At 39.2% G+C, this 20,058-nt stretch overlaps 1 protein-coding gene across 4 annotated transcripts in view; it reads left to right on the top strand.

Moving 5' to 3' along the window:
• The window catches only part of Itgb6 (integrin subunit beta 6), a 119,760-nt gene that overhangs the window by 35,322 nt on the left and 64,380 nt on the right, over positions 1 to 20,058 (top strand). For 2 of the 4 annotated variants that reach the window (XM_026393074.2, XM_026393077.2), the window contains exons 2-6: positions 15,707 to 15,758; positions 16,099 to 16,170; positions 16,275 to 16,350; positions 17,079 to 17,158; positions 19,723 to 19,927. In XM_026393074.2, the coding sequence (XP_026248859.2) occupies positions 16,290 to 16,350; positions 17,079 to 17,158; positions 19,723 to 19,927 (346 nt within the window). In that variant the 5' untranslated portion in view covers positions 15,707 to 15,758; positions 16,099 to 16,170; positions 16,275 to 16,289. The remainder of the gene's footprint in view (positions 1 to 15,706; positions 15,759 to 16,098; positions 16,171 to 16,274; positions 16,351 to 17,078; positions 17,159 to 19,722; positions 19,928 to 20,058) is intronic. The other 2 variants (XM_026393079.2, XM_026393078.2) reach the window with 2 other exon arrangements.

Below are 20,058 nucleotides of genomic sequence, written 5' to 3'. Positions count from 1 at the left end.
AAGTATTGGCTTAACCAAAATCAAAGATTTTCAAAAGTTGATTGAAGGGTGGTTTCAAATCCTTTCTTATCCCAAAGAATATTCAAGAATTCATCATGTTAAGTAAGGAGCAGTGATACAAAACAACTTTATGCTCATATGTTTAAATGAACAGACACAGTTCCACATTTCTTGCACCTTATTTTTGTTTTGATAAGGTTAAACCCCAAAGGACACATGTACAAAGAAACTCCTACCTTGATTTTATAGGCTAAAGGACTGAATAATTTATTTACCATATATATACAGCATAATTCCTCAGTGCAATTCCTTACTCTGAAAACTCCAGGCAATACTTATTTCACTTCCTACAAGGACAATGTGTGCAATGAGTTGAGTGATCCCAGAGTGATCCCAGAACAGTGGAGTGGCCCACTTCTGCATATAATGTCTCTATCTCATTCAGGAAAAAGGAAGATGATTATGTCAAGTGGGTTTTGGGTGGTCTAGAAAAGGTACTTGCTTAGGGATTCCAAACATTTTCTCTGTGTCATGGACCCCTTTGGCAATCTTGAATGAATGAAATTTCTTGAATAAAAATAATGAATGTTATTTTTCAGAAAAAAAGTACTGAATTCCTAAAATAAAATATATATGACTACAGAAACAATCCAATTAAATTGCAACAGTTATCAAAATATTGAAAAGCAAATTGACATTATTGTAACACATGTACCTTTTATTAACACTTTAAATAACAAGGCCAGTGGCAGATCTAATGATTATGGTGATTTCTGAAGAATGCTAAGTGTTGATAACATTTCTCAATATCTGTAACAACGGTAAAGTAATATGAAAAATCCACGTGATTTATCTTAGTGCAAGTTCCAGGTATTGGTAATATTAACGTAGTTTGCTGCCTACAATGAAAGGAAATGTTTAATTTCAAGGATTGCTGCAAATGAAGACGCAATTTTTCTCCTTCCAAGGTCATAGAGTCTACATGTTGTGTTAGTAGACAGACTGCAGGAAAAACGGATATATAATTTAAAGAATTGTTTCTAGGTAAGATATATGCTTTCAGCACTCTTTGGAGATCATACAGACATCTTCTCAGGCAGCTCAGAGAAGGCCCACTGCTGGTTCTGAAGTCAGCCCCTGGAGCTTGCTCCTGGCACCTAGCAGAGCACCTTGCACCTGCTCAGCAACTGTCTGAAGAAAGGAACCGAAAGACAATGGAGTAGGGTTGGACTTGGCTCTTAAGGGCCCTAACATTCTGAGACTGTGACAAATGCAGAAGGAATTCACTGAAGCCAGCTCAGAGTCCTGTGGCTGCCAGGAGTGACCGCAGGAGACAGCACAGGCAGTGGGTGGAGCAGCAGGGCAGTGCCATGGGTGGGGTGAGGCTGATGCTCAGCACCAAGCTGGAATTCTCTCCCTTGGGTAAAGATCCTGAGCAGAAAAGGGAAGTGCTGCAACCAGTGACCACAGAGGGTAACCAAAGGACAGAGAAACAGCTGAGCTGCCCAGCTGTTTTCTTTTTCTTTTCTGCTGCACGTCTATCAACATGGGCAAACAAACAGGAAATCCATTCAGCGGCATCCTGGCTTGATGAGGCTTAAAGAGCTTCTGTGTTTCTGACAAGTGTCATTAGCGGAAGCTACCTCTCCCCTGCCCCACCTCTGCCACCAAGAAAAGGAAGAGGAGAGGCTGCATTCATACAACCTTGTGGAGTTCCTAGTAGAAACTACAACGACCATAATGTCCAGCAATTATAGGGTTAATAATAGTCACATAAACTAGACACAGATGAATGAAGTTATTTCATTCGGGACATTTACACAATTTAACACTTTGCAATGGGAGACCTCATATTATACAAAACAGTATTAATAAAGAGTGTTAATAAAAATGACTGTCATGTTGAAGGCATGCCTACCACACAGGTAGCCTGTGTCATTTTATCTCACTTAATTCTCCCAACAACTTTCCATGAGTTGCTAGTTCCTGGAGGTGGGTCAAATATTGGCTGCCTCCAAAAGATGTGTCTGCCTTCCCAGAATCTGTAGATGTGGATCTTTGCAGATCCTTTATATTTGTTAGCATGTCTCCTTGGGCTCCTCTTGAATTCTCCCCATTTCTCTGGCTTACAGAGAGATAACCTAACCTGTCCTCAGCTTCATAGATACTACGTAGAAGAATTGGCTCCAAATCCAGGAAGTCTGATTGAAGGCATGTGGCTCTTGAGATGAAATCATCCCCAATTTTTTTTTTTTTTTTGGTGGGCCCAAATTCATGACAAGTGTCCTTATAAGAAGAAGAGACAGAGAAAGAGAACACCAGAGCAGAGGGCCATGTGGAGATAAGGCATCAGAGCGACGCAGATCGAGGTCAAGGGATGCCAAGGACTGCTGGTGACTATCAGAAGCCAGAGAAGAAACAAGGGATGATTCTAGTGCTCCCACAGGAGCCAGTCCTGTAGGCACCTTGCTTCCGGACTTATGGCCTGAACTGTGTGAGAGAATCAATTTCTGTTATTTTAAGCCTCCTGGTTTCCTCTAAGATCTCCCGAAGGCTCTAAGAACGAGCCACTATTGTTCTATTATTGAAAACTGTCTATGTAAGTCCAGCCAGTCACAGACCACCAATGAAATCACCTGGGCCAGGTATGCATACCACTCCACCATGGTGCTGCCTGAACTGACAAGTGACTCAAGCAATTCAAGATGAAGTCACATGATTAAGATATCAATTATTTAGTACAGAGGTGAGACACGTGCCTACAGACTACAGGGATTTGAGGCCAATGTTTCCTCCTAGGAACTCTGAGGCTGGAGGAAAGTCAGTTAGCTTCCTATATGTCACATCTGTTCTTCTGTAAAATGGGGAGAATTTAAGAGAAACTTAAGTAGACATGACTACAAATACAGCATGGTATCCTGAGGGGATCCTTGAACAGAAACAGCAAAAACTAAGGAAATCTGAATGCACTACAAACTTTAGAAAACAATAGTATATCAAATGCTGATTTATCAATTGCAACAACTGGAAAATACCAACCATAACATGTTAATAATAGGGGATAATAAGCCAGGCAAGGTAGGGCACGCCTGTAATCTCAGTGGCTGGCTGGGGAAGAGCAATTATTTTCTATTATTGAACGGCAGGAGGATTGTGAGTTTGAAGCCAGCCTTAGCAACTTAACGAGGCTATAAGCAACTCAGTGAGACCCTGTCTCTAAATAAACTAAATAAAGGGCTGGGGATGTGGCTTAGTGGTTGAGTACCCCTGGGTTCAATCTTCAGTACTGAAAAAAAAAAAAGATAATAGGAAAGACTCCATATGAATCTAAAATTGTTCTAAAATATTGTTAATTTTTTTAATATCAGTACCTCACAATGTGATAAATTTAGAATAGTGTCTGACATATTTTAGGGCCACTTTAGCTGTTATAATTTTAGGATTATTAACAGGACCAAAAAATTCATATTTGCAATATTCCATGAAGCAGGCTATTTTTTTAAAAAAAGTAAGATGACACTACATTTTTAGAGAAGAGTTGTTAGAAAATGTTATTATAACTTTGCCTAGTTCCAAAGCTAGGTAAAAGCCAAATAAAATAACTAAACATTCTTTCTAACTCAGGGTTTCTTGGTTTTTTAGATCTCCTCCAACTGTATTTCTGACTACCAACCTACTACTTGCATGCAATTTATGTGAACAAGATCTAGCATGTTTATCTGAGAGATGTGAAAAAGGAAGACTCGCAAATTGCAAATATAACCTTGAAACTTATCATTATGCTTTCCCCCTCCTATCTGCTATGGAATTCAACCTTTTAAAAACACCTATACCATATTTTACTTTTTTCTAGAAAACCAAACAGAATGGGTTATAGTGATTACTATTTTGACATCCAACAGAGTGAACAAATGATGCATTTCCTATGTTCACTTAGATTCCCACAACTAGGAAAGAATTAAACTTCTGATAAAACCAATCATTCTAAGAAGTAAAGATTTTTTTTCAAGAGAATGATCTATATCAAGAGAGGACATTCAGATTCAAGCAGATTGGTCCCGCCTTTGTGAAGTCTGCATCTTAAGATACTAAGAAAGCAGCAGAGACAATATGGGAACAAAATTTTGCACACTTTATCACCTGAAATGGTGTGCCCTACCCCAAGAGGAGAGTGCTATTGCTTTAAGGGAGCTACTCTTCTGGACCTTCTATAAGTGAGTCAGGTAGATAGACACACAGGCAGATGAGAGCTTGGGGACATAGCAAAAAGGACAATGAGAGGCACAAGCAGCAACTGATTCTTCTGCCCAGAGAAGGGGACATCACAGGAAAATAACAGATGACTGTGCTTGGAGCCCATTTCTCAAGGGAAACCAGCCTAGGTCATTCATACTAAAACTCTCAGTGTCTGGACTTTTTAAGTAGCCAAGGTCAAAGCCCCAGTCTGAGTCTGGAGATTTATAATGAGGTATCACTACCCCAAGTACTTTGTCTGAATTATCAACAAAATGGATCTGCCTTCTGAGTTCCCTTGGACAATTTTCTCCCAGAAAACCCATCTTAAAAGGTCTTTGAATTGGAGAATGTATTTGAAAGAGAGCAGTGAACAAATGATTTCACACCTGGGTTTTTCTTAAGAAATGTGGCTACACTATTATGAGACAACTTTTAAATTTAATTCTGTTTCCTTGATGGTAGGCTACATAGAATTCCACACTGCTTCCAGTGTATCTGTTCTCACCATTAGCAGTTCTGAAACTACATTAGGTGAGAAAGAACGCAGGGATGCCCATAAGTGCATAAAGAAAAACACTTTCCTGGGGAAATGGGATTTTGTTTAATTGTTAAGCAAAGATTAACAATTTTCTTCCCTATAGAGCCTCTTGAAGTGTTTACTAGATTAATGAGTATCATGAATTTCTGATAGGGGGATTTAATAGTCTATATTAAATAAACTATAGGAACATATTCATTATCAGGACAAGGATTAACAGCTTCCTTCAGAACACAGTTTGGGAAACCGTGCTTCTGCACTAGAGACAGACATAAAAATAAATCATTCTGTCAGTTAACATTTAAATCCCATCCTCCTAATCCTTGATTGCCTAAAGTTAAGGCCATAAACCATTTTAAGACCAACTGATACTGTGCAACAAATGTCCAATAATCCACCAAGGTCTGTTCTGAGACCAGGGCTGACAACTGCATTTTCCACACTATTGGTCACCATTCCATGCTATTGGGAATTCAAGATAACAATTTCATCAATATGTAATGAAGTTTGCCCCCCACTATCTCCTCAAATATTTGATTTTAACGGCAATTTTCTTCTATCAAAAAAGCTTTTACTGTGTGTGTGTGGGGGGGGGTTGTTGTTGTTGTTGTTGAAACTTTAATATTTTGAACTCCCTGATATATAAAAAAGATTCACTTCCTTACTCCAATGTTGAAATCACTGTTGAGCCCTTAGCAGCATTGCCTGGGTTGAGCAACCTGTTACACACTCAACAGCTAGGGGGCGCTAAGTGGGGGCTCCAGCATTAGCTGCAAGTGAGGCTCCACCAGAGTAGCCAGGAGTCCACAGATAGCACTTCCTGTAGGTGGGTTTTCTACTCCCTCAAAGTCTCTCACATCTGACAGCTCAGGGAAGTCACTTTGGGTCTGAAAGTAATTATGCCCAACAATATATAGATTTCTTACTTCCGTTGCAGTGTAAAAACCCAACATACCATCTTTAATTAGATGCCAGCTGTATTTGCTTTTAAAGGCTTTTCTTCTTTCTCCTCTTCTAATTCTCCAGACATCACCAGCTTAATGACATTTTGATTAGCTTGTTAGAATAATTTATTGTTTAGCCTTTTTAACGATTAGGGTGTTCACATCATATTCAATCCTTTACTCTATTTGATTTTGTGTAAACTTTCAGACAGGATTCAGTGAGTGGACATCAGAAACAATCAGGAAAGTTCATAAAATGGGAGTAGAAAGTAATAAATCCTCCACCGATCTCCTCAAGGATGCTCCTCAAACAATCACTGGCCAGCGTTTCTCCCAGCTTTTGAAAGGGTAACAATCATCCCTACTGTCACAGCTGCATAAATTCCATCTTTAAGGTCAAAAGAAGTATGAAGTCCTTCCACTGTGCAAGTTTTTTTTTTTTTTAAGTAAAATATTTCCATCTCATCTTCCTTCTTACATGCCCTCATGAAGAATGAAGATGGATAGGTGATAGATAAATATACATGTAGATTGAGAGACATACTTAAATCTGTTAAGGGGCACTATTATGAAACTGACCTTAGTGAATCTACCATCACAGCCATGGAGGATTACAGACCATAGGGATTTTCCAGATTTTCTTTTGCTCCCTCAGTGCAAAGTCATGGGGAATTCCAGAACAGAAGAGGCTGGCTAATCAGACTTTCACTGGACTGGAGGAATGTTTGCACAAGCATGTAAGCAGTCTCACAATAGAGGACTGGCCTGCATGATTCAGACCTCTCTGGTTCTATCCCAGAGAACCTTTTGCAGTTATGACTCCTCATGGCTCCACAGGTCATTGGAGGAGATCAGAGCTCACTGTGACTCCAATGATGGACAGATATTGCACCATGTCTCTCTGATGCAGCTGGAGCAACCTGTCAGAGATGGTGGGGTTATCAGGTGGGGGCTCCACAACTCCCTGAGTCATCCCTGATCCCTTGATTTCTCTCCCTCCCCATGAGCAATTCATTTGCATATCCTGTCTCATAGAAGTATACTCAGAATCCAACCACCTTGAACTACTTTCCTTGTGTCCACCACAGTCCAAGTAATTCATTATCTGTGACTTTAAGATGCTGAAGCAGCCTCTGGTCAGCCCCCTGCCTCCTGTCCTTGCTGCCTCTATTGTTCACTCAGAGTGATCCTTTCAAACATAAGCTCCTTCACATCCAACCCAAACTCCACAAGAGCTTCTCTTCTCACGCAGAATATAAACCCACAGTTCTGACCACAGCACTGTCCCGCCACCCCGAACCCAGACTCTCCTTCAGGAGCTGCTGATGGCCCCTGTACCTCTCTGGCCTGGTTCCTACTACCTTCCTCAGATCACCCTCTCACTCCATTCCAGCCTCACTAGCCACATTGCTGGTCCCCAAATATTCCTCCCCAGGTCTTGTACTCCCTCTTCCCATGGCATGGGCTGCTCTTAGAGACAGCTGTGTGACACCCTCTTTTACTTCCCCAGGGCTCTGCTAAACGACACCTTTGCAGAAAGCTTTCTCTAGCCATCCCACCTCAGCCATCTCTTACCATGCCTTATTTTTCTTAGCATCTGTGTGTGTGTTGTCTGTCTCTTTCACCAGAATGTAAACTCCAAGAGGCAAGATCTGTGCACAAATTGTGATCTGTTGATGGTTGCTGAATGAGTGAATGAATAAATAAATCAGAATCCATTTTTACTGTAACATATCTGCCCATTGCAACCCTAGAAGACATGGTTCATATCAGAAAAAAATAAATGCTCAAAATCAACTAATCCTAATCCTCAGTTGGATTGCTTATCTTTTAAAATGAAAAGAAAAAGATATGCTTATCACTTGTGCAAGCTGAGTATGAGTGAATCCCTTGGCAATCAATATCTGTTTGTTCACATGGACTTCTTGCCTTGGCTGACCACTAATTTGCTTCATAGATGGGGAAAGAACGGCATAACAAGTCTTTTTCTCAGAGTCAAGTCAGGATAAACTCACGCTTGCTAGCATTTTCTGGAAAACCTCATCTTTGGATTTATTCCACAACAAAAAGACAAAAAGAGCTCAGTTCTTTTGGACTTCAAAAGAATTTCCGAACCCTGAGGTGAGGGACTTCTCAAGCAGACTGATCACAAGGATGGTTTTCCTCTGACTCCTGTGCCCGCTGCGCTCTAGTGTGCGCAGGGCCTTGGGGAGCTGAGAAGTCAGAAGGAGGCTGCCGCTCAAGCACCAGGAGTTAATCCTGAGTCATCTCCTGGCCACAGGAAATGCCCTGACCGCCCTCCTCTGCACTCAGTGCCAGGCCTGGCTCCTGACCAGCAGATTCAGCTTCCCGAAGCTGTTTCCTGCTGCCTAAAGGGCCAGGCGGCTTGTTTTGTTTCATTTTGTTTTTAAGTGATTGTACTTGACTTCAAGCAGAGAAGGAATAAGAAAGGATTGTACAATCCAGGATCACATCTTTGTCTCATTTTTGGTGGTAAACGATTCACAGGATGAACCCATAAAAAAGAGACAGCCAGTTATAGGGCCAGAGCTGAAATGAGAGGGCTAAAGATACAGCCTTTTTTTTTTTTAAGTTTCTGGTAGAGTTTCATTTCTTGTGGGCACCTTTTTTTGTTTGTTTGTTTTAACTCCATAAATATCTCTTATCCACCCGGAGATGGTTTGCCCTCAGGTTGGAGGGCAGTGGCCTCATACCCAGGTGGCCTCCTGAGCAGCTAGGTGATGGTGAGCAGGTTATATAGCTTCTCCATGTCTCAGTTTCCTCATCTGGTAAATGGAAATGATATAGTCCCTATTTTATGAGGGTTTTTCGAGAATGAAATCAGGCAATACTAATAAAATATTCAACAGTGCCTGACAGTGGTAGGTGCTTAATAAAGGAAGCTACAGTAAATATGAATCCTAAAAAAAATAATAAATAAATACAAATCCTGAGAGAAAACCACAGAGGGGTTGGGGAGTGGTCATCAGGAAATGAATGAAGCTTCAGCCCAGGCCCCCAGTTTAGGAGTGGGAGCTTAGGAGTGGGTGGGACCTGTGAGTGGCTGGGGAATGGGAAGCCAGATTACCATCAGGAAACATTCTTAGGTAAGCATCTCTGGTGACTTGCCTAAGGTGATAACAAAACAAAACAAAACAAAGGACTGGAATCTCCAAGGCTTCAGTAACTTGCTGTCATGGCTTTCCCCCCTTATTTGTAATAAACATGCACTTTCACACCTCATTGATTTCCAATTTTACTTTCCTTTTCTCAAGGAAAGCCCCCAAATTATATATTCTTCAGGTCCCACAAAATCTGGTTTCCTTCCAAAGTGGTATAATTAAATCTTCACCATGTTCCTAAAGGTGATAATATCATTGTTTCAAAAATCTGAAAACAAAAGTGTTGAGAAAAAAACAAACAAACAAACAAATAAAAAAAAAAAACATTATCCCCACAGATAGACAGTAGGACCTGGCAGGACTGCAACTTAAACACAGGTTTCTCTATACCCGGAACAAAACTCTTGCCATTATACTGACCTTCCCTCACCACGAGCATCTAAAGGCTTTAAAAAGTGAGCTCTAGAAAAAAATAGGCATGTGTACATCCATGTTCATAGCACCACTCTTCACAATTCCCAAAAGGTGAAAATAGCCTAAATGTCCATTGACAGATAAGTGGATAAATAAAACATGGCATATCCATATAACGAAATATTATTCAGTCTTAAAAAGGAATGAAATTTTGACACATCCTACAACATGGATGAACCTTGAGGACACTGTGCTAAATAAAATAACCGAATAGTTAAATTCATAGAGACAGCAGAATGGTGAAGGGCAGTGGCAAGAGAGGCAGCTACTGGGGGCAGCTAATAGGTAAAGGGTGCAGAGTTTAATTTGGGGATTAATGGGCAGGTATTAGGTAAAGCATACAGAGATAATTTTGGATGATGAAAAAGTTGTATAGATGGCTTGTGGTGAAGGTTTTACGATATCTGAATTTACTTCATGTCACTGAATTACATGTTTGAAATTTGGGGTGGGGAGACCAGGGATTGAACTCAAGGGCACTCAACCACTGAGCCACATCCCCAGTCCTATTTTTTTGTACTTTATTTAGAGACAGGGTCTCACTGAGTTGTTTAGTGCCTCGCTTTTTGCTGAGGCTGGCTTTGAACTCTCGATCCTCCTCCCAAGCCGGCTGGGATTACAGGCATGTGCCAACGCATCTGGCTGAATTTTTTTTTTTAAATAGTAAATTTTGAAGGCTGGAGATGTAGCTTGAGTTTGGTGGTAGAGCACTTGCCTAGTACACAGGAGGCCCTGGGTTTGATCCCCAGCACTGCAAACAAAAAAGGATAAATTTTATGTTATGTGTATTTTAACACACACACACACATACACACACACACACACACACACACACACACACACACACACACACCAAAAACAAACAAACCCAGCCTAGAATGTAAGGCTTAGGCCATAAAATATTTCCCTAGCATATTATGGGTATTATATACTAGATGACAAGAGTTGTTACATATCCTTCTTTGAAAGAATTTTCCTGAATGTCTTGAAATGTGAGACAAAGACAGCAGCTTCCAAATTCCTTGTTTCCTGTGTTACACACAACTACAAGTCAGCCATGGAATTCTGCAGACATGTCACAGAGCTACCTCAAAGGTAGACTCTGAGGCAACACACCCATCTGTGCTGTCTTCTTGGAGCTACTTCCTGAGATGTACTTGCAGATAGACACACAGAAGTAGAAGATTTGTCATTGGTGCTTGAATAAAACAGGGAACACGTTAAAACCCAGCCCAAGTTGAAGGTCATTACCAGGTTCCCAGTATTCCAGATGACTCTTGGCCAGGCTTACTCGGTTTCCCCTCTCCCGGGAGTGGGAAACCCCAGTGAGGACCTGAGTCAGACCCAACTGGGCCCTGGACTGTCAATTTTTGATGTGGCTGAGTGGCAGTTTCCAGGAGAGATCCGAGCTGAATGCAGTGAGCCAGAGGTATATATGATTCTCTAAAGCCAGGGACAGATGAAAACAGCTCATTTGAAATCTCCCGAGCAAAGGCTGCTGAGAGGCTGGAGTGCAGGGAGGCTGCTTCCCTGAGCTCTGAACAACCAAGATAATATCCTATGGGCTCAGCCAGCCAGTCTAAAAGTGTCAATAGCAAGGATACAGAAACTCTCTCCACCACCCTAAGAAAAGGGAATTTGTTGTAACAGTATATATTGCTCTAAAGAAAGCAGGGTCCTGGAGAAAGCCAGGAAGAACTGTTCTTAAAGAGATAACTTGGAAGTGCATTTGGGATTACAGCCACTTGAGACTGCTTGAGAAACTCAGGAGAATGAATTTGGGATCTGACTCTACTGCTTTTCAATTAATGTAGCTCAGGGTCCTTCTCTATAGATACCTCAACCCACTCATTTTCTACTCAGTGTAGCTTTCCCTTGCCTTTGGCTTCTGCCTCCACATAGCTGCTGATCTCTTCTAAACTTGGACTGACACCTGAAGCATAATCTTTCTTTCCTCCAGCCTGATACATTCAGTCTCTCCCTCCCTCTCTCCCCCTACCCTCTCTCTCTCTCTCTCTCTCTCTCTCTCTCTCTCTCTCTCTCTCTCTCTCTCTCTCTCATCATCCTGTCAGCTTCACCTTCCGTTATGAAACTTTAGATTTTTCTGCCTATATTTCTCAGTTCAAATTCCACATAGTTTTCCCCTCTACATGGTTTGGCTTTCTGAAGTTTCAGAGTTATCTGGTCAACTGCAATCCAAAAGTATTAAATGATTCTAGAAATAATTCATAAACTTTAAGTTGTGTACCATTCTAAGTACCACAATGAAATCATTTTTAAAACAATTTTTAATATGTTCAGTTTTTAATAACAGGAATGTTTTATGAAATATTACGATGTCAAACAGCAAATGAATACTTGCAGTGATTTTTTTCCAGTGAATTTGAATTTTTTTTCTTTTTTTAAATTTTTTGTTGTTGTTGTTGTTAATTGTCATACTAGAAATTAAACCCAGGGCTTCATGAGTTTGAGACAGGTGCTCTACCACTGAGCTAAACCCACAATGCCTTGAAATTCTTTTAAAAAGAAAAAAGGTTTGGATTATATAAACATAGCACAATGAAATCTTTTACCATCCTGTTCTGTTTCACACAGGGTGTGAATCATCTTTTTGTCCACTGTATCCACTTTTTATATGCTACCCACCTGATTTAGTTATCAGATCAGTTATCATATCAACTGTCATAGTATCAAATTACTTGTATTAAAGTAATACATTTACTTAAATATGACCTTTTACTTAAAAATGACCTTTAAGTGCAGGAGTAGTAATGCTGACAATTCAGATATGCCAAAGAGAAGCCATAAAGGGCTTCTTTTAAAGTAAAAAGATGAAAGTCCTTACTTAATAAGGAAAGGAAAAACTTATATGCTGAGGCTGCTAAGATCTATGGAAAGAACAAATCTTCTGTCCATGAAACTATGAAAAAAGAAAAAGAAATTCATTCTAGTTTTGCTATTGTTAGAAATACCAGGGTGTGCCAGGTGCCATGGTGCATGCCTGTAATCCCAGAACCTTAGAAGGCTGAGGCAGGAGGATCATGAGCTCAAACCCAGCCTCAGCAACTTAGAGAGGCTCTAAGCAAGTTAATAAGACCCTGTCTCAGAATAAAAAATTAAAATTGGTTTGGGATATGGCTCAGTGATTAAGTGCCCCTGGGTTCAATCCCTGGTACACCGCCCCCCCCCAATTGTCCCATGCCCAACAAGGAATCAAACATGTGCACTGAAGTAGCTTGGCAAGGCAAACTTTACTTTTGCGGAAGGGCGTGCTACTGATTATGGTAAGCAAGCACACGTGAGTGAACAGTCCACCTGATTATATCCCTAATGCAGCACTGCCCCTTGCTCTGATATGAGGAGCTCAGGGTTATAATCTACATGATTGGCTCATTTTAAATTGGGAAAAGGCTACAGTTAAAGGGAAGAGCTATAGTTAAAATGGCCACCATTGGATCTTACATCCTAATTAAGGCTAAATACTATATTGTGAAAATGGAACACCAAACTTTCTATTTCTTACAAGGTGACCTCTCAAACTGAGAAAGCTACAGTCACAGTATGTGATAATTATTACATTCTGATAGAAAAGGCATTAAATTTGTGTGTATATATGTATAGGAAAACAACATAGTATGTATAGGGTTTGGTCCTATCCTTTGTTTCAGGCATCCTCTGAGGGAATTAGAACTTATCTCCCATGAATAAGGTGAGCCACAACAAGCAGAAACAGAGGAAAATAATCTGGTTAGTTAAGGGGACATGGTTTCCATTCAGGGCATCTTGAGAGTTATGGCAAACATGGATAACAAAGCTGCTCCTTCCACAGTGGTGTGAGTAGAACAGTTCTCAGGGGAGGGCACCAGGCACTACATCTTCAGGAAGCAAGACTGTGCCTTCCCTGTGCATTACTGCTTGGTACCAGTTATCCAGAGCAGTGCCAACATGAAAACAGAGTGCGAGAATGTTTTATTGTACCATTACTTCACTTTATATTTTTTCTTAAATTCCTCTCTGCATTTTCTCTACCCTACATTTTAAGCTTTCATCATAGCCCAAGCAGGGGACATGTTTTGCCTCTCCTGGTTGCTTTCTGTACCCTCCTAAACCATCTATTCATGTTCTCATCTATGTACTCAATATCCATTGAATGCCAGCCCTGTAACAATACTGGACAATAAACTACTGGAAGTCTTTATACAGGATGGCACAGGGCATTCAATGTAAAGCACAAATTCAATTTCACGGGTTGAATTGGGTCTTGGGAGTTCTCCCAGGACCTTGTTGCTGCCTGCATCCTGTTGGCAGCGGGAATGAAATTTCATCCACTCCCACTCATGTTCCATTGGCAAGAGCTAGTCATTGGGGTTCTCTTAACTTCAAAACAGGCCAAGAGAGGTAGTCTGATTGTCTTCCAAGAGGAAAAGATTTTGGGTGGTAGCAGAACCCCAGAGAAGTTTCCACAGAGTGGGCAGATAGACAGCTGTTCGGGCATCCCTTACCTCAGCGCATCCAAAGAGGCTAATAGTGGCTACCAGGGAGGTCTGTGTGCAGACAACTCAGGACCTAGGAAAACCTCACTTCCCTGGGGATCTCATTCAGACTCATTGAATACCATCAGCTTCATATCTTTCAATCCAAGCTGATGATCCCAATTTTACAGTTTATGCTTCAAACGTGTCCCCATTTTTTAGACTTCCATATCCAGTTGCCTAAGTGGCATTTGGTTATCTTCTAGGATCTCAAACTGATCATGTTCTTATTCACATCCTCTTTCCCCAGCCTAACCTCTGTCAATGAAGAGTATCACTCAGTTGCTCAGACCAAAAACCTCTCCCTTTTTTTCATGTCCACATCCAATCCATAATCAGTCCATTTTCAAAATATGTCCTGACCACCTCTTTCTAGTTACAACCATCACCGTGTCTGTCCTCAACAGCCACACGTTATTGTTTTGCCCCAAACACCTTCCAACCTTGTAACTTCCACAGCAGCCAGAGTGATTCTCTTAAAATGTAAATTACATCATATTTTTCTAGGTTTCCTATGACACTCTGACCTGTTTAGAATAAAATTCAAGGTCAAGACTATGTATAATCTGACCTCTGTCTTCAAAACTCATCATTTTTCCTTTCCTTTCTTATAGTCTCAGAGTCTTTGCACTTTCCTGTGTCACCCATGTCATCGAGAGCTCTGTGACATAGCACTGGTCAAGGAGACTCTCCAACATAAACCAACACCTCCTCACTGCCCCTCCTTCCTTTAAGCCAGCTTTATTCTTCATCCCATCTCTAATCACTGTCTGAATTTGAGTCTCTTCCCACTGCTCTCCAGGAGTATTTGCTGCAAGAGTTCAGTAGTTGATTGATTTTTTTTTCATGGACATAATCTGTTTCAAGGAGAATATCTGCATTATGAAAAAGAAAATGGAGTTCCTAAAAAAAAATTAGAATTAGAACAATCATATTATCCAGCAATCCCACTACTAGGTATATATTTGAAAGAAGGGAAATCAGTCTGTTGAAGAAACATCTGCACTTCCATGCTTATTGGAGCACTATTCACATTAACCAAGATAGGGAACCAACCTAGGTGTCCATCAGTGGGTGAGGGGATAAAGAAAATGTATTGTATGCACAATGGAATGTTATTCAGCCATAAAAAGAGCAAAATTCTGTCATTTTTAACAATATGTATAGAACTGGGGGTATTACATTAAGTGAAATAAGTCAGGCACAGTAGGAGAAATGCCACATATTCTCACTTATGTGTAGAAGATAAAAAGTTGATCTTAAAAAAGTAGAGAATATAATAGTGGTTACTAGAAGCTGGGAAGGATGTGAGGGAGGGAGGGAGGGAGGGAGAAAGGAGAGTCAATGGTTATAGGGAGAAATTATGCCAACTATTGTAAAGCACAGTAGGAAAACTATGGTTGACAACAATTAATGAAATATTTCAAAATAGCTAATAGAGAGGACTGTGAACACTCCCAACACAAAGAAAGATTCGTATCTGAGGTGATATATATGCTAATTACCCTACCCGATACATTGTATGTATGTATTGAAATGCCACATTATATAAAAATAAATTTACATTTTAAAATAAATTAAATATATATATAATTAAAAGTGATATTTGACACAAACCATTACTCAGTAAATATTTATTGAATGAATTGATGAATAACAAGCTAATAGTGGATTTTTAAAATGGAGGCAATATCCAGGGCACTGGAAATGGAAAAACAAGCTAAATAAACTTTTAAATAAGAACAGTATATGGGAAATGTCTTTTATCCAATGAAAAAAAAATAAGAAAATAGTGTTTTGTTTTCCCTAACCCTAACTTCTAGTCTGCCAATAAAATTATGTTTATTTTTTATTTTTCAGACTTTATTGTAATTCTCTGCAGAGGATTTAACATGGAATACAGAAACCTGAGGTATTTTCATTTAGCTTGTTTTTCTTTTTTACCCTCCTTACCTGTAACTTAAATGCTTATGTTTTATTTCACATCTTTGCTGTTTTCATTAAATTAAAATCATTGTAGAAGCAATCCTATTTCAGTTGTTCTTTTGACATTTTATCGATCAACATTTCACTAAAGGTATCAACTTTCTCTAGGATGCAGAGAGACTAATAGAACTTAAACAAAAATTTCTCCTGAATGAATTTCCCCACCTTCTTGGTGATTGTACACCTGCCTTCCTTATAAGGAGAACAAGGAAGTAAATCATGTTGAAGTTGCTTTTAAACACAGCTTTTCTTCTTTACCTGTCCAGGTAGCCTCTGTTTTCATTTCAGTCGTAATGAAAGCTTTTTAATTTACATCTCAAGTTTCATTTCAAAGCAGTGTAAGTAGTATTTAATATTTTACACTTCAAGAAAGAAAGCCTTTAACGATCTTCAGCTTTGGTCTTGTAACCTTGAAGGTAATTCATTTTTTTAATCTGCACAGCGAGAACTGAAACGAATGGGGATTGAGCTGCTCTGCCTGTTCTTTCTATTTCTAGGAAGGAATGATCATGCACAAGGTAAGACCTAAGTTCTCGGATATGTTGCTTTCACGATATGCTTGACAAACCTGTCATTTGGTTCAGAAACTAGAGCTGAAGTCATTTTTTATTTGACCTGTTTGATGGCTCTTTTGCCACCGAGTGAATACTTTAACAAATTACAGGCAAACATAGGGCTGGTCCCACCGTGAATGTTCTAGGCTTAAGGTAAATAAATACAAAGGTTACACAGGCATTTTAATGAGGAGAATTAAACAACATTACTGCACAGTAGGACTTCTTAATGCCTTTGTGACAGTCGTTTTGGAAACTTCTGTTTTATTATACAATAAGTTCTTCCTCTTGAGAGTAATAATCTTGGGAGAGAAAAAGGATTTTATTTCACAAACAGAAATACCACATTTATAAGAGAAACATTTTAAATGGTTACAAATAATTTTAAAATTAAAATGACAGGTATTTAATAAGAATAAAAAACAGGATGATTCTGTATTTGTCAACAGTTAGCTATTTTTAAAAAAGGAAGAGGATGATAATTTTTGGCTTATAAGGCACATGTATTTTCAACTTGATAGATGTGAAGTGTAAATTTTTATGTGAGTTGCTAGCATTTTCAGAATTGATTTTTGAAGACAAAAATACATTTTGATATTGTTTTGTTCAAGTAATTTAAGAGGCATAAGTCTCGTAAATGGAATGAATGAAAGTGTACTTAATTCCTTGCATCTTGCTGAATTTAAATGTAGGTGGCTGTGCCTTGGGAGGTGCAGAAACCTGTGGAGACTGCTTACTCATTGGACCTCAGTGTGCCTGGTGTTCCCAGGAGGTAAAACAAATGACCTCAACATGTTTTTAAAAGCTCTGTGCAGTTACACTTATATTGATTTCCTCAATGATAGCTCAGATAATGTCCTTCTTTCTGTGGGGTTATATGAGTGAAACAAATCAAGAAAGGATAATAAAAGTATTAGTGGATCAAAGTAGTATTCACGTGATTGCTTTCAAACACAATTCATGGAAGGAATGCATGTCAAATTATTCTAAATAAAATAGTTAACTCAGAGTCCTTTATTTAACCTGGTTCCTTTTCTTATTTTAAGGTAATTTCTCATGGGTTAAATGTAAAATGTCAAGCCTTTCTGGACAATCAGTAATCATGGAGATGTTTTCTGAAGTTAAACACACATTTGATATCAGTACTATAGCTGTATTCCATCTGGGAACCAGGATCCAATGTGAGCCACTGCTAGTTTCTACAAGGAGCATTGTAGTATAGGGGAAAACCTTAATACTCAGACCTTATTCAGTTCTTTTAAAACTTATATTTTCATGAGTTCAGTCACTTTGTATCATACCAATGACAAAGCCCCAAACAGACATTCCTTATCTAAAACTGAAAACTATGTAGTGTGAAGATGCCTGGGGGCATATAGCAAGCCATTCTAAGTCACTGTGGGTGCTGTGACATCATAGAGTGATCTGCAGAGGTGTCCTGATAAGAAAGAGATGCACTAACTCTGAATTTTAAAACAAGCCTTTCCCCACTGGATCTCATAAAGATAATCTAAACATCTATTCTTCCCATGCTCTAGATAGGGCAGAGGCATGGGAGGGAAAGGGAGGGGGCAGAGGGTTAGCAATGATGGTGGAATGTGATGGACCTTATTATCCAAATACATGTATGAAGACATGAATTGGTGTGAACATACTTTATATACAAACAGAGATATGAAAAATTGTGCTCTATAATAAGAATTGTAATGCATTCCTGTATAATATATTTAAAAAATAAAAATAAATTAATAATAATCATAATAAACCTGGCACACTGCCCTAGTACTCCCTTGACTGATAGGGGCCACAAAAACAGCATTCAGGGGAATTGTGCTCTTTTGAACCGACATATCAAATGCAGGATTGAGAATGTAAATGTGGGGGGTAGCCATAATTTTTTGGACATTGGCTTTCTAAAGAAGACAGCATTAATTTCATTCCAGAGACAGAAAATGGCAAATCATTCTAGAATTTTTGTTTAAATGAACTTTTTAGCATTTGAGAGAGTTTCTCATAGCCTTACTTGTGGATGACCCTTGGTAGCTAAATGATTGTCAAATTTTATGGCAAGATTAAGAGGTCACTCCAGTAGTAAAAGTAGTTATCAGTTTATCAATTGAGGTAATTGGAACAAAATGTAAAATAGACTTCTGCATAGGTAGGAAGAACAGAAAATATGCTGTGTGGTTAACACCACACCTGACCTTCTGTCAAAGGCTGTGACTAGAGCTGATAGCAACTGCATTGTATTGTGAAGGCACCTCCATCAGCCACTGTTTGCCTTCCTTACAATATGAGACGTTAGAGTTTGCCAGAGCCTCAAATACACAAAGGCCTGACTGGTAGATAACAAATTATATTCTCAAAATTTAATTTCAGAAGAAAGGTAACTTTTCTACTTGGTGAAAACATCAAGAGTGGCTTTGAATTCTAAGGGGCCAGGAAAAATATGGGCATTGGTTCGCATGAGAGTCAATGGGTTCAACTTTTCCTAGTGCCCACTGTAGAGTAGCCTTGCCATCAGGTAAGACAGGTATCTCTGGGCCCCATTTTTTTCTGCTCTTGATGCTGCAAAAATGGAATGGCCACATATCTGCTGGGAAATACTATACCTCAGTGCTCATGTGAACTTAATGGGGCCTGGGAAACTCCAGAGTCCTGTACAGAAAAGCAGACTTTTAAACCATCTTCTAATTCCCTTCCTTACTTCCAAATCTTGGAGGAAAGACCTTGAACTAGAACACTTTAAGATACTGAGTTTAAGGTCCCTGAGAGGTCAGTTTTAGTGAAATAATGCTAATCAGGGCAACACACCAATGATTAAAACTAGTAAAGTATCAGACAGTGGGATGTCATAATCCTTGTCCTTTAGAAATACATAGAAAAATCTCTCTTTGCTACCGGATTTAGTAATAGATGCACGGTAAAGCTTAGACAGGCCTAGGATTCCAAGAACCAACAGGTCATTCCAAAAAAAACAATAGACTGAAAAATGTCAACTCGATGAACTCAACTATTTCAAGAATCTGGTCATGGCAAAGAAGAATATTTAAATAAATGAGCTTTTTCTTTTTTAAAAAAAACTGCTAATGAATTCAAATGAACATAATTAAAAGGAGACTCCAGCTTTACTCATAACTTTGCTGGCAGAACACTCTGGCTATTCAACTATAACTTAGCTTTAGACCTATAATCAATGTCAGTCATACAGGGATATGATGTATTTAAGATGGCAAGATGCTTAACTAGGAAAGTATGTAAAAAATTTTAATTACTCCCATCTTATAAAGAAATGCAGATTTGTATTCTTTTTTTCTCTACTTTTTTCTTTTTTAGAATTTTACCCATCCATCTGGAGTTGGTGAAAGATGTGATACCCCAGCAAATCTTTTAGCCAAAGGATGTCAATTAACCTTCATCGAAAACCCTGTCTCCCAAATAGAAATCCTTAAAAATAAGCCTCTCAGTGTAGGCAGACAGAAAAATAGTTCTGACATTGTTCAGATTGCACCTCAAAACTTGATTCTTAAATTGAGACCAGGTAAGTTATGATTTTTTAACAGAAGGGGAAGGGTCTTTCAGAAGAAAGAAAAACACAGAAGTGTTTGTTCATGTAAATAAACGTAATGCTATGTGTGTAATATTGCTATTGCTTTAATATGGATGCTACAT

The sequence above is a fragment of the Urocitellus parryii genome, chromosome 1, assembly GCF_045843805.1.
Source record: "Urocitellus parryii isolate mUroPar1 chromosome 1, mUroPar1.hap1, whole genome shotgun sequence".
Lineage (NCBI taxonomy): Eukaryota > Metazoa > Chordata > Mammalia > Rodentia > Sciuridae > Urocitellus > Urocitellus parryii.
The sequence above is the reverse complement of the archived record's forward strand: the minus strand, read 5'-3'. Positions and strand labels throughout refer to the sequence as shown.